Here is a 12842-nt window from a genome sequence, read left to right as displayed (position 1 = left end):
CATTAAGAGTAAAATGAGTAGTTTAAACTAAATTTCAGTTCTTTAAGTGTATTTACACATTGGTTGTTTTTAGACGGTTAAGTTGAGTTTATGGGGACTTAATTATTTTGTCTAATTAATTGTTCCATTAATTTTTTTATATATATACTTGGTTTTGTTCAAGTGGCATTGACTTGGTTTCATCTTAGTCTGTTCTCCCAACGGTTAGTTTAGTATAGGTGTCACTTATCACTGTTTGAATCTTGACATTTTGGAATTTAGACAGAAAATGTATATAAGTATTTAGTGGGGAAAATGAAACGAACACATATAATATAAATGAAAAAAATTAAGTGATTAAACAAATTATCTAACATAGCTATTTTTAGAGCAATATAACAAATCTCTTCTTTCTCGCTCACAATTCCTTTTTTATCTCAAAAATTTATCCAACATAGCAATACTTAGAGTTTTCCACATGATTCTATCTTATTAGTGCATGCTATGTATATTTAGTTTGAGACCATAAGTAGAGCTGTCAATAAAGGCTGATCCACTCTATTCGCATCAATCTATACAGACTTTAAAATTCGTCGGGTCAGACCGGACTGACCCATTTTTGGTGTAATCCAGAAAATAATCGGCTCAATCCACAAGTACGTGTGCTATGGACTTGCCGGACCTCCTTCTTTTCGTAAAACTATATTTTTTTAAAATTAAATTTTAATTTAAAAATATTATTATAAATATCAATAAGATAATATTATATGGTGTTAGTATTATTACTTGTTAATCAAATTTATAAATAACATTATCTTTATAATATTTATTAAGTTTGATTATGAATAAAATCATAAATAGCTAAATAAAAATATTAATCTAAATTGTTTTTCAATGATCATGATAAAACACAAAAATTATGGCAATATTCCATAAGTTACGACCTATGTAGTGATTCCTAGAAATTTAAGGGGGTTTTGTTTTATGCGATACATATTTTATAAACATAATTTGTATTTAAATTGTAATATTTCAAACTTTAAAGTGATTTTGATTGTAGACTGTTGTTGATTTTAATACTCTATTTTGTTTTTTTATTTTTCAATTAATTTTTATTCGGCCCATGGGCTGGGCCTATCCATATTTCTCAAGCACCACAAATCGGCAGACTTATTTCGACTGGGCTATAAAGTTATTTTCTTAAATGAGCTTCAAAAATCGTAGTCCAATCCTATCAAATTACGGGTTAGGCCAGGCCGGCTCAATGGGTCTAGCCCAATTGATGGCTCTAACCACACGATTAATAAAAATAATTATCTTCTTAAACTCTATGTTAAAATCAGACAAATAAATTGAAACCGGAAGAGTACTTTATTTACTTGGTTAAAATAGGTATAAATGGGAGGGGCAAGAAAGTCAATATATTGGGCCAAGCAAACAAAACACCTTTCATATATACTTGCAAGATAAGTAGGTTCTTTTGTTCTCTTTGAATAAATGTATGTAACAAATTCCAATAAATAAACTTCTCTACTAAGCTTTTTCACCTCTAACCTCAAACTTCTCTCTCTTCTCTCTTTGGCCTGTTTTTTTCTTAAGGCATTACTATTTTGGTGGGTGTTTAAGTAGTTGATGGATATTGATCTCTTGTGGACTCTTGGGGGGGTGTTATTATTTTTTCAATCAAATTATTATTGCATGGCAACATTAAAGTCACAATCTTTTCTTTACTTCATTACTCTTTTCTTGATTTTGTTCATACTTGTCCATTCAAATCATCATGATCAAAATCCAGTTCCCAACCATTCATCATCATCATTATCATCGTCATCGTCTACTTCTAGTACTACAATGAAGTTGCATCCACGAAAAATTCCGAAAAATAAAGGTGAATATGGTGGTGCTGCTCATGAAGTTCCTAGTGGTCCAAATCCAATATCAAACCGGTAATTTTTCAAGACAAGTTTGGATGAATATTATCAATCACTTTAGAGTTTTGTAACGGATGAAGATTACTTGTTTTGTATGTCTGAGCAAAGAAAAAGGGTATTTGTCATTAATATTACTTGTCTTCTTCTTTGACAAGTTTGTTACTATTAGCTTTGTTGTTATCGTCACCATTTTATCTTAGCTAGTTAGTTTTATAATTAATTTTCCTTCTGTTTTGGACTTGTATATATATCATGAGACAATTTTACTACTATATATATATATATATGGATATATAAAATTATATATATATTTGTAGGTACCAAATCTTTTATTGTGTTCTTCAAATATAGATTGAGTGTTGTTATTTTATGAATCCATTACTGAATTGCCCTTTTTTTTTTATTTATTATTACACAAAATATATGACGTTTGCCTGATTTTCTTTTTTGGGTTAAAAATTGGTGTACTATGAAGAATTTAATTTTTCTCCATCTCTACTAAATCATTATAAAAAATGAAGATCATTAATTGTTGTCATATGAAGTTTTTAGATTATCTCTTGGTAGTTTTTTTTTTAATCTTTTCTATGAATAGATTGATTTTATATGAAGCTTCGTGAGTGATCTAGAGTAAAAATTGTGGAGATAAATTATTTCTTTTTTTTTTTTGGATTTTTTGAAAAAGATTCAAGAATTCAACTTCGACTTAAAGTTTAAATTTAGAAAAATTATAGCAATTTCATGTCCAAGCAGTTTTGCAAAATAACATTCAGGGAAAAAAGTGAAGGAAAATTAAATGAAAATAGTTGTTGACTGGATCTAGCTTATAATGGTGTTTGATGACTAAGTTTTTTTTTAAGTTTAGAGGAAGGAAAGAGGGGAAATCCTCAAGGGGGTGGGGGGTAGGTTGGGGAAGGGGGGGGGGGTATGTGAATAGAAGAAGAGGGACCTTAGTCTTTTTTGTTTTGTTTTAATTTGAATGACTACTACTTTGGACAAATTACTTTTTGTCTTCTCAGTGCACAAATTTCAAGAAAGTTAATGCCTAATCAGCAAATTATGAGGCCATGATTTGATAATCATCATATTTCATGAATTATTTTGCATTTTCCATCCTCATGTATTGTACTACATCAAATCTAAATGATATTTTTGTTAGTTATAGAAAAATCATCTTGGCTACCAAGTTTGGTTAGAATGATAAAATCATTATGTTATTTTATTTTTTAAAAAATATTTTTAATTTTTTAATTTTAATATATTTTAATTTTAAAGAAAATATCAGCTTATTTTTAAATAAAAAGGATATTATAAAAAGTTTAAATTTTTAGCGGAACTCTAACCAAAATTTTAGATTATTTAGCATTATGCTTTAATTATATATGGACCAATATAGATTGTGGTGCAGTGATGAGATTATTTCACCCTAAATTAACTCGATCTCAAATTTAAATTCTATATAAAAAATATTCTATTGAAATCATGGAACTCCAATACGGACTTTAAACACCGGAGAGAAACAAAAGTTGTATATTGGATTGTCTTATAAAATTATTGTAAAAGAAAGAATTTTTGGAACCAATTTTTCAAGGAAATTAGTCAAAGAATCTGATTCTTTGTAACACGCAAATATGCATTTCCTTTTCAATAGTTGGTATCCTCGTATAGTGTACATCAATGAATTTTTTAATTTTTTTTTTCTAACTTATATGCATATTTAATATACAAATTTAATTTTTAAAATTAACTTCAAATAATATCATTTTTATTTGAAAAAACCTATTAAATGTTAATTAAAAGAAAAGAGAAGAAAATTAAGGAATATATTCTTTTTCTTTCTTACAAATAAATAAAGGTATATCTCAGCTTTTCCTCAAGAAAATCTAATGCTACTGTGGAATTCTCTTTATTCTTTTGTCTTCCTTTATTTATATAATTTTAAAAAATATTATATTATATGCTTTTGCCAGCTGATGATAAAAAGCACTCACAATAAAGAATACAACGTAAATTGCTGCATTCATTTTGGGGAGTACTGTGTAAAAAATCCTCTGTACACGTTCATCGTATTGACTCATTTTAGGCGTTCTATTAAGTTTAATAACTTTTAAGTATTTTATAGCAATTGGATAAAAGGATAAAATATATTTTTTTAAGCATTAAAAATAAATCAAAAGTTATAAACTAGGATGGACAAGGGTCAAATATATCCTTGTACTAAAGGAAATTGTTTAAATATACCCTTCGTTATATTTTCGGTTCAAATATATCTCTCATGTTATATTTTGAGTCTAAATATACCCCTCTCATTATACTTTGATGCAAATATGTCCTGAACTTTGACGAAAAAACATGTTATAAATTCAAAATCAAATTATCTACTCTCAATTTGCTCAGAAACTCACTTGTGTAACTTATCCCAACTTATTCCCTTTGTTTTGAGCTCTTATTTTCATTTTTCCATTCATTAATCTATTTTTAAATTTCTTGTATTAGAAATAATAAAATATGCATATCACATAACATTATTGTGCTGCATTTCCCCCCGCAAATTTAAAATCTTCAATTATTTCTATAAAATTAATCATTATACCCACATCTTCATACTATTATAAAAGTACAAGAAATTAACATAGGGAGTCATCGATTTTTTGATGCTGAAAATTCTTAGAACATATCTCAGTAGTGTATTTTCTTTGATTAACATTGACACTTTTTAGAAGAGGTTAAGCATGATAAAATTTTTTTATAGAAAAACCTCAATTCGAAATAAAGAAAAATCATATTAGTTTTTGAATACGATATATTAGTAGCTTATTTTAAGAAGAAGATGCAAAGAAAAAAAAATTAAAATCGGTGGACATGAGTTTCTAAAAGAAATAAGTACTTGAAATTGGAGATGCGTTATTTGATTTTGAGCTTGTCACGTGTTTTTCTTTAAAATTGAGGGTAAGTTTATGTCAAAGTATTTGAACCCAAAATATAGCGAAAGATATATATTTGAACCTAAAATATAACGAAGGATATATTTAAACTATTTCTAGTATCAGGGTATATTTGACCCTTTGCCCAATTAGAATTCATAACTTAATGCCATAAGCTATTAATCCATCAAAATAGATCTTAAACATCAAGGAGTGAAGAGTGATGTGACGTAAGCCTATTATTTGGGTTTGGATGGGCTCCTAATTAAACACCAAGGACTGGAGAGTGATTTGATGTAAACATGTAAATTAGGTCGGATTGGGCCAAACCAATTCGTCTCATTACTAATAGGAAAAATGACATAAACAAAGACCTTTTATTTTATAATTACCAATTTTAAGTACACTTTTTATTTATTACCATTTTTGTCAACTTTTAGCTATATTAACTTAAAACAATTTAAAAACCATTTATTCCTTTTTTATACAAATTTTAAACAAAGTAAAACATATTATCATCATATCCTTTCTCGCTCTTTTTTTTCTTTCTCCTTCTCCTCGTCAAAAATTAGGGTTTCTGTTTGTTTTTTTTCTCCATTTTTCTGTACGAATTTTAATGGAAGAAGGTCTTAGAAGAAGTCCGCATCTAGTGAGGGCTTCGAATCCAAAAGTTTATCGAAGAAATCGAAAGAAGCTTCAAGTTTCGTCTTCTAATTCTATGGATGAAATTCCAAGTTTTAGTTTGGGTATATCACAAATTTCGGGGGAGAAGAACAATAAGGAGAAGAACAATGAGGAGAAGAACAACGAGGAAGAAAACAAGAAGCAAAAGAAAGGTAAAAAACGAGTTAAAGAGGTTAAAACAATGAAGAAATCAAAAAAAATATGTGTTACTTTGGCATCTACATCGAAGAAAATCGTTGACAGTGATGATGATTTTGAGGATTTACCTCCTCAATTTCAGTCAAAAAGTTTGAAAAATAAAGATGGATTGGAGAAGAAAAGGCTGGTGAATGATGGAAAAACACGAAATCGTTTACCCAAAAGTGTCATTCTACCAGAGAGTAGATATCCGGTATGTGCTAGTACTTCTTAGTTATTTGTTGTTTAGCAATGGGTTGTATGTTGATTGCTGCTTTTTTATAGATGTAGTATGTGAAATTATCTTTAATTCAACTTTCATTCAACTTTAATTCAACTTTAATTCAACTTTAATTGAACTTTAATTCAACTTTAGTTCAACTTTAATTCATTTTTTATTCATCTTTAATATGTAGTAACACATTTTTAATTCATGTTTAATGCATATGCAGGATCGTAAATTCTGGAAACATCCTGATGTTGTGTATATTTCGAGTAGGTGGTCATGTTACACTAATCATAGTGTCATTGAACAAATCAAACTATCTTTATCTGATAAACAACTTGAGATGTTTAGGAATACATGTTTTGGGTACTTTCTTGACCTTCCAAAATCGAGCACACAACTACAACTTATTCATTGTCTTATAAATAGAGAGTTAAAACACACACCGAATGATGTGTTTGCTATTGAATAACAAAAAGTTATTTTTTGGTCTTAGAGAATTTGGGATAGTTACAGGCTTAAATTGTGTTGGTGATGGCACATCTATCAATGTTCCCAATTCTAGATGTAGTTTGATGAGTAGTTATTTTTCGGAAAAAACACAGTTCCAAAGAGTCATCTACGTGCACTGTTTTTAGCTAAAAAATTCATAGATGATGACTCGGCTGTTTCATTGGCTGTTCTATACTTCATTAATGATTTTTTATTTTCATATGAGGACAACAAATACCAAATTAGTAATAGAGATTTTTACCTTGTGGAAAGTGGAAAATTCAATGCATATCCGTGGGGTTTAGATGTCTACAAAAAGTTGTCTGATTCTGTGAGGCATGAGCTTAAGTCAACACATAAGTACTATAGAATTGGTGGCTTGCCTCTTGCTCTTCAAATTTGGATATTTGAGTGTTGTTCAAAGGTTGATGAAGATATAGCTATTCGTGTTGCTGATTCTATTCCAAGAATCTTGAATTGGAAGACAATTGCAGAAAGTCCATGGTTAAAATATATTGAGAAATGTCTCTTCATGCCTACAAAAAACAAGGTATTTGTACAAAGTTAATACATTTTATTACATTGTTTATTTGAACTCAAGTTACTATATCTAATGTTATTTTGTGTATTTGGTTTTTCAGTTTGAGAACATAGTGGCCAGTGAAGATGAAGTATCCAAATTCAGGCTTCCTGAAACTCATGATTACCATGCTGAAATTTTGAAATTGGAGCCTAAAGGATCAAGTCATGGTCTAGACATTTTGACCAATGAAGTCATAGAATTGAGAAAAGAGCTTGTAAAAGTATACACAAACTAAACTTTAGGCTTTTTATTTTAAAACTGTTATTTTTTTAATATTTTCGTTATGATTTAATATCTATTAGGTGAATGAAAATAACAAAGTGCTTGAAGAGAAGATTGATTTAGGATTCAATCTAATCAAAGAATTTGTGGTGAACTCAAACAAACAATTATTGGAGGATATTTCTTTGCTGTTTGCTAAAAGTGGTGGTAGCAGCTCTGTTATTCGAGAAGTTAAGGAACCATCTAAGAAGCATGCTGGCGAGACATTTTCAGGTGGATTAGATCTTAATGGAGGTTCGTTTATATTTCCAGTAAATTTCTATTATATTCATAATATAATTTTAATATATAGTTTAGTATTTTCTTCCAGTTAATCTATAAGTGACACGAATTTGATATTTCATTTTTCAGTTAACTTTGATATGTTTTTTTTATAATATTTTAATTACATATACAACATTTTCTCCCCTTTTTAATGCATCTGTAAATGAATCGAGAGGGAACGATGCTCATGTTATGGGATCAAATCAAAATGAAGAATCTCAAGTGCTTAAAGCTACAGTTAGATTTGCTGATGTTGAAAATTTTGAAAGAGTATCAAGTAAAATAGGTAATGAAGGATTTTATACAAATATATTACATATTTCATATATTTTAATTCAATTCTGTTTTTTTAAATGTTCTTGTTATGTACAGATAAAGATGTTGCAGGAATTGCTATTGAAAAGTTCTTTCAGAGGTTGTTGCTGATATAAATGGTATTCATTTTCTTAACTTCAACTAAACTTCTTTCGATTTATTTTGATAACATTATTAAAATATTTATTTTGCTTACAGTCCAAGAGGCTGCTGATGTGAATACAGTTGGGGCGAAACCTGATGGTAATGTAGTAAAAAAACCAACATAAATAAGTGTTGCATCTATTAATTGTAAATTAATCAATATATCTATTATATGCAGATGCAACAGAGGATTGTCAAAAACCTTTGCATACTTTTGATGACTTTATTTTACTTGATAAAGATCTTTCTCAGATCAATAGGACTGAAGAATCTTATCTAAAAAAAAGAGCCCAAGTTGATCAAAACAAAAAGAAAGTGTCACCGAAGAAACGTGGCAGAAAGAAAAATCCAGGAAAGTTAATAACATCTCCCTTCACACAACATTTTGAATCTGGAGGAACTTTATGTGTTACACGTCAGGTTTTTGAGACAAAATATACTTTTTTATATGCAAGCGGAGGAGATGATGAATCTGATTTGATCGATTCATTCACTAAGTGGCTTTATACGGGTACAAAAAAGAGGTAATTTATTTTGATGTTTTTGGGATAATTTTCCTAATTCATAATATATACAAGCTTAATTCAACTTGTGGAACGCTCTGTACCTCTTTTTTAGTTTCGTAGTTGCCTCTTTTTTAGTTGTTCCTGTCTCGGTTATGAGTATTTTTTAATTTTTGTTCTGTTTTGATAGGGGAAAGAAACCTTATACAGATGCTCTTATGTTATCAATCCAGCATTTGAATTGGGTGTCTGTACGGTAGATGAAAGACTCTGGTTTTTTCAAATTGGCACATTCTGGACAACAATGGTGTGATGAGGTTTGTTATGTAAATTTTAATTGGACGTTAATATTTCTTTGATTCGTTCTGTTTCTTAATCTTGAGTTTGCCTTTGTCTCAACTAAAATTCTTCCTGTTTAGATGTGTAGATAGATTGTATTTTTCATCTATTGAAGCTCTTTAGTTGTGTGACATTGTAATTCTATAGCTTGCAAGTCATTTTTCTTTCTGTTCTTGTTCCCTTTGTCTCTATCTTTCAAGAGGGACAAAAGCTCAGGATATTGCGAAAAGGATGAAACTTGTAATCAAGTTCTTGTCATTTTAGCTTCAATTCTTTTCTTTTGAGGTTTATTGTATCATTAAGAATCCACATATATGCATATACATGAGCTAGAATATTATATAAAATATGTCAGCTTCAGTAAGTTACTGTTGTCTCTAAGTTTTTTCTGGTAGAAATTGAACATCTTCATAAGTTCTATCATTGTTCTGTTTCACCAATATGTGATGAATGAGCCACACTTGGGGCGAAAACAGAGTTTTCCCTTAACTTTGAGTTGAAATTTCTGCACTGTTCTATCACTATTCTGTTTCATAAGTTTTTTTTTGCAGCATATTGATGTCATTTTCTATTACCTAAGAAAGAAAGGAAAATATGAAACCAACTGTAATGTTCGTTTTACGACGACTGATTGTGTTTTCAAGACAAAGATTACCAATTCTTTCTTTAAACTTTGTGATGCTCATGAGGATAAGAAAAATTTTAAAGTTTTAGATTCTGATGATATTGCCCGGTATATCAGTGGACGTCGTTTGTTGGCAAGTACCTTGTGGGATAAAGTGAATTTTGTTCTTATTCCACTAAACATTAAAGAGAATCGTCATTGGATTTTTGTGGTGTTTGATATTGGGCAAAGGTCATTGGAGGTGTATGATTCATTTCCGGCTAGGAGTGGGGTGAATTTAGAGGTAAAAAATATTGTTGAGATGCTTTCGGTTGTTTTACCATATTATCTAAGTGTGGTTAAGTTCTATGATAAGCATCTTGAATTGAGGTCAACACCAAAATACAGTGAGATGAATGAGTTCGAGAAAATTGAGTTTCATTTCATAACTAAAGATGTTCCCACACAAAATGAGGATTCGCTGTAAGTATTATCAAATATGTGTTTTTTTTAATTATTAAATTGATTTTTTGATAATAATTTTATATTGAATTTTGTAGGGATTGTGGAGTTTTCGTTGCTGCATTTGCGGAGTTTGTAAGTAATGGCCAACATATTCTAAATCAACAAGTAAAGGCAGACATTGTCCGAAAGAGATTTGGAGCTATATTATGGGAATATGCAAGAAGGAAGCAAGCGAGTGACCTTCAAAGTGAAGATGAAAGACCAGTTAGATAAAGGAATATAGTTATATTAGTTAGTATGACTATGAAAACTATATAATGTAAAACAATTTGTAGTTACTATCGCTATGAAAAATTGTATTGGTCTATTTTGTAAGTCTTAATATTATATACCTAACTGTGTTGTTTATATGTAAGTCTTCTATTTGAAGTTGTTCCTTCTTTGTGTCCTTATTGATCCTTTCTTTTTGTACTTCCTCTAAGGAATTTTGTCTTTGTAGTTGGAATGCTACATATGTTAGTTTATTTGGGAGCAACAAGCCGTTGCCCATGTCTATCCAGCTTGCTGGAAGTATGCATGATTGAGTTTAAAGAAGTCAATGCTCCTCATACTTCTGTTTGAATGACACTATGAATGCTTATGTAAAACTGGCAGGAAATGGTAGTAAAAAATTGTAATTAGGTTGATTTAAAGTTATAGTTTTATTTGAATATGTAATTTGAGTAGTAAAAAATTGTAATTTTCGAGGTAAAAATGAAACCTCAATAAGTTGTGAAAACTATAAAAATAAATCATGTATTTTTTTTTGGTTGCAAATATATGAACTTCTATGTTACGAATCGATACTATTTATTTTTTTGAAATCCTATTTTTCTTTATAGAATAAGAACAAGACATTAATCTTAAAATTTTCACAAGTGAATTAAACCTGAATTAAACTTGAATTAAATCTATATTACACAAATGGTAACAATAGAATTAAACCTGAAGTAAACTTGAATTAAATCTATATTACACAAATGGTAACAATTGAATTAAACCTGAATTAAACCTAAGCTAAAGTTGTATTACACAAATACTAACAAGTGAATTAAACTTTGAATTAAAGCTATATTACAAAAATACTAACAAACCAAAAACATACCAAGCATCACCCAAATTCCCCAACCTGACAAATATACTCAGCAAGACATTTCCAAGCCTCAAGCTCAACTGGGTTATTCCAGTAAACTATATCATTTCATCTATATATCATATAAAATGTAACTATACAGATAGAAACATTCCAGTAAACTGAATAACATGATATTGCACAACTAAGAAAGCATTATATTGAACTGAATAACACGAGATTGCGGAACTAAAAATATAAACCATATAACCGAACATGATCCAAATTCGTAGAGTCAATGAGCTTCTAAAACAAACTACTAAAACAAATTATTTTTTTATTCTTGATCATAAGGCCTGACATTTTTGCAAGTCTTCCTGTTGTGATCATGTTGTCCACAATTGTTGCATGTAATTTTCGCCTTCTTGAATCCATCTTCTCTCAGTTGAGTATGTCTTTTATTTTTTGGCCTTCCCGGATGTCTCTTTCCATGAGGTGGAAGTACAATATCTTAAAGAACATGTGTTGGTGTGTTCCATGTACTTTCATTTGGCAGGGGATCCATTTGAAATTGATATGTCAACAATAAATTTTTTCTTGTATAGTAAGCCGAACAATATTTCTCATAACCAGTGTGTTTTATTGTTAAAACAGCCAAAGCATGTGGACATGGTAACTCATCCAATTGAAATCTCCCACATGTGCATGTACGTTGGTGAAGACATTCTGTGAATTGTGTAATACCATCAAGTACGGTATACACATATTTATTTGTCTCTACAACCTATGAAAAAAAATATATATTCAAGAGAGATGTTAGATATAAATCCGAAGAATAAATACTAGCAAACAGATTAGGCATACCTTTAATTTCTCTGATGCAGTTTTATTGCGCCGCAATATATTTTCATACTTTTTTCCGAGGTGAAAACCTGAAAATGCCGCCTTTGATCTGTTATTGTTATTCCATTTTTGTACAAGTTGTCTCATGAATTCCAAGAGTTGCAAGACTGTAAGAACTTTGGCATGTCTTGTTCGTGAATTGACTGATTCTGCTATATTTGATGTCATCATCCAAGTTCTGTTTACTTCAGCATGCACACGCGACCATTTGTTGTATCTAATGTTCAACAAGTAATCTTTGATCCTCTTATCTATCTTCTCAACCATTGTCATACATTGATTAAATTCTATCATGGTGTATGTTTTTGCCATAGAGTAGAACAACTCAGTGACCCTTTGTTGACTTCTTCTGAAATTTTTCATTATGTTTTGCAGTAAGTGCCACATACATGCAAAATGAGGTACTTCATCATAAACTGTTGAAACTGCCTTAATAATGCTTGCATGCCTATCGGAAACGATACACATCTCTGGTCTTTGACCAAATGCATCTCTGAATTGCTCAAAAAACTACCTCCAAGATGAATCATTCTCTGAATCGACAATAGCATAAGCAAGTGGCAATATACTCCCTGCACCATGTACACTTTTTTTTAATACAAGTTTAATACATTTTTACTGCAATCATATTTCAATTTTAATACATAGTTCAAAAATTCAATATAAAAAATAGTATCATATTCGAAAGTCTGACCTGCTGCATCTAAGGTATTAGCGGTTAGTAGTGTCCCTTTGTATTCTCCTTTTAAGAAAGTTCCATCAACAACTACAATTGGTCTACAATATTCCCATCCTTTTATCGAGGTGAACAAAGCTACAAACACATATAAAAAATGGTCATCCTCTGATTTGTGAAATCTTATATGAGTACCAGGGTAAGTCGCCTCTAGTATGTGAAAGTAGCTTGGCAATTTTG

At 29.9% G+C, this 12842-nt stretch overlaps 2 protein-coding genes across 3 annotated transcripts; one reads left to right on the top strand and one right to left on the bottom strand.

Annotated features, from left to right (window-relative positions):
• Positions 1-5321: 5321 nt before the first annotated feature.
• Positions 5322-10320, top strand: LOC112940869 (uncharacterized). Of its 2 annotated transcripts, none has more exons than XR_011211682.1 (10): positions 5322-5909; positions 6148-6963; positions 7055-7216; positions 7299-7828; positions 7915-7976; positions 8056-8100; positions 8180-8525; positions 8695-8821; positions 9558-9930; positions 10008-10320. XR_011211682.1 is itself a non-coding variant. In XM_069289017.1 (10 exons), exons 8-10 carry the CDS (start codon positions 8765-8767, stop codon positions 10183-10185), a joined length of 771 nt encoding a protein of 256 aa, XP_069145118.1. In that variant the 5' UTR covers positions 5327-5909; positions 6148-6963; positions 7055-7216; positions 7299-7828; positions 7915-7976; positions 8056-8100; positions 8180-8525; positions 8695-8764; the 3' UTR covers positions 10186-10320. The 2 variants fall into 2 exon arrangements, 1 of the variants encoding a protein (XP_069145118.1); XM_069289017.1 differs by having other exon boundaries at positions 5327-5909; positions 9395-9930.
• Positions 10321-11178: 858 nt separating this feature from the next.
• LOC138338600 (uncharacterized) lies at positions 11179-12193 on the bottom strand. Its single transcript, XM_069289578.1, has 2 exons — positions 11888-12193; positions 11179-11205 (listed from the first exon to the last, which is right to left on the bottom strand). Exons 1-2 carry the CDS (start codon positions 12191-12193, stop codon positions 11179-11181), a joined length of 333 nt encoding a protein of 110 aa, XP_069145679.1.
• Positions 12194-12842: the final 649 nt, after the last annotated feature.

This window comes from Solanum lycopersicum, chromosome 9 (genome assembly GCF_036512215.1).
Source record: "Solanum lycopersicum chromosome 9, SLM_r2.1".
Classification (NCBI taxonomy): domain Eukaryota; kingdom Viridiplantae; phylum Streptophyta; class Magnoliopsida; order Solanales; family Solanaceae; genus Solanum; species Solanum lycopersicum.
Note: the sequence above shows the minus strand (reverse complement) of the source record. Positions and strands in the feature narration are given on the sequence as shown.

Bases quoted from the DNA above. Each gene is read 5' to 3' on its own strand.
- LOC112940869 (XM_069289017.1), top strand. From the start codon at position 8,765: ATGAAAGACTCTGGTTTTTTCAAATTGGCACATTCTGGACAACAATGG. The intron at 8,822-9,394 runs GTTTGTTATGTA...TTTTTTTTGCAG, and splicing joins GACAACAATGGTGTGATGAG to CATATTGATGTCATTTTCTA. The intron at 9,931-10,007 runs GTAAGTATTATC...TGAATTTTGTAG, and splicing joins ACACAAAATGAGGATTCGCT to GGATTGTGGAGTTTTCGTTG.
- LOC138338600 (XM_069289578.1), bottom strand. From the start codon at position 12,193: ATGGTTGAGAAGATAGATAAGAGGATCAAAGATTACTTGTTGAACATT. The intron at 11,206-11,887 runs GTATGCCTAATC...CATGTTATTCAG, and splicing joins CTGCATCAGAGAAATTAAAG to TTTACTGGAATGTTTCTATC.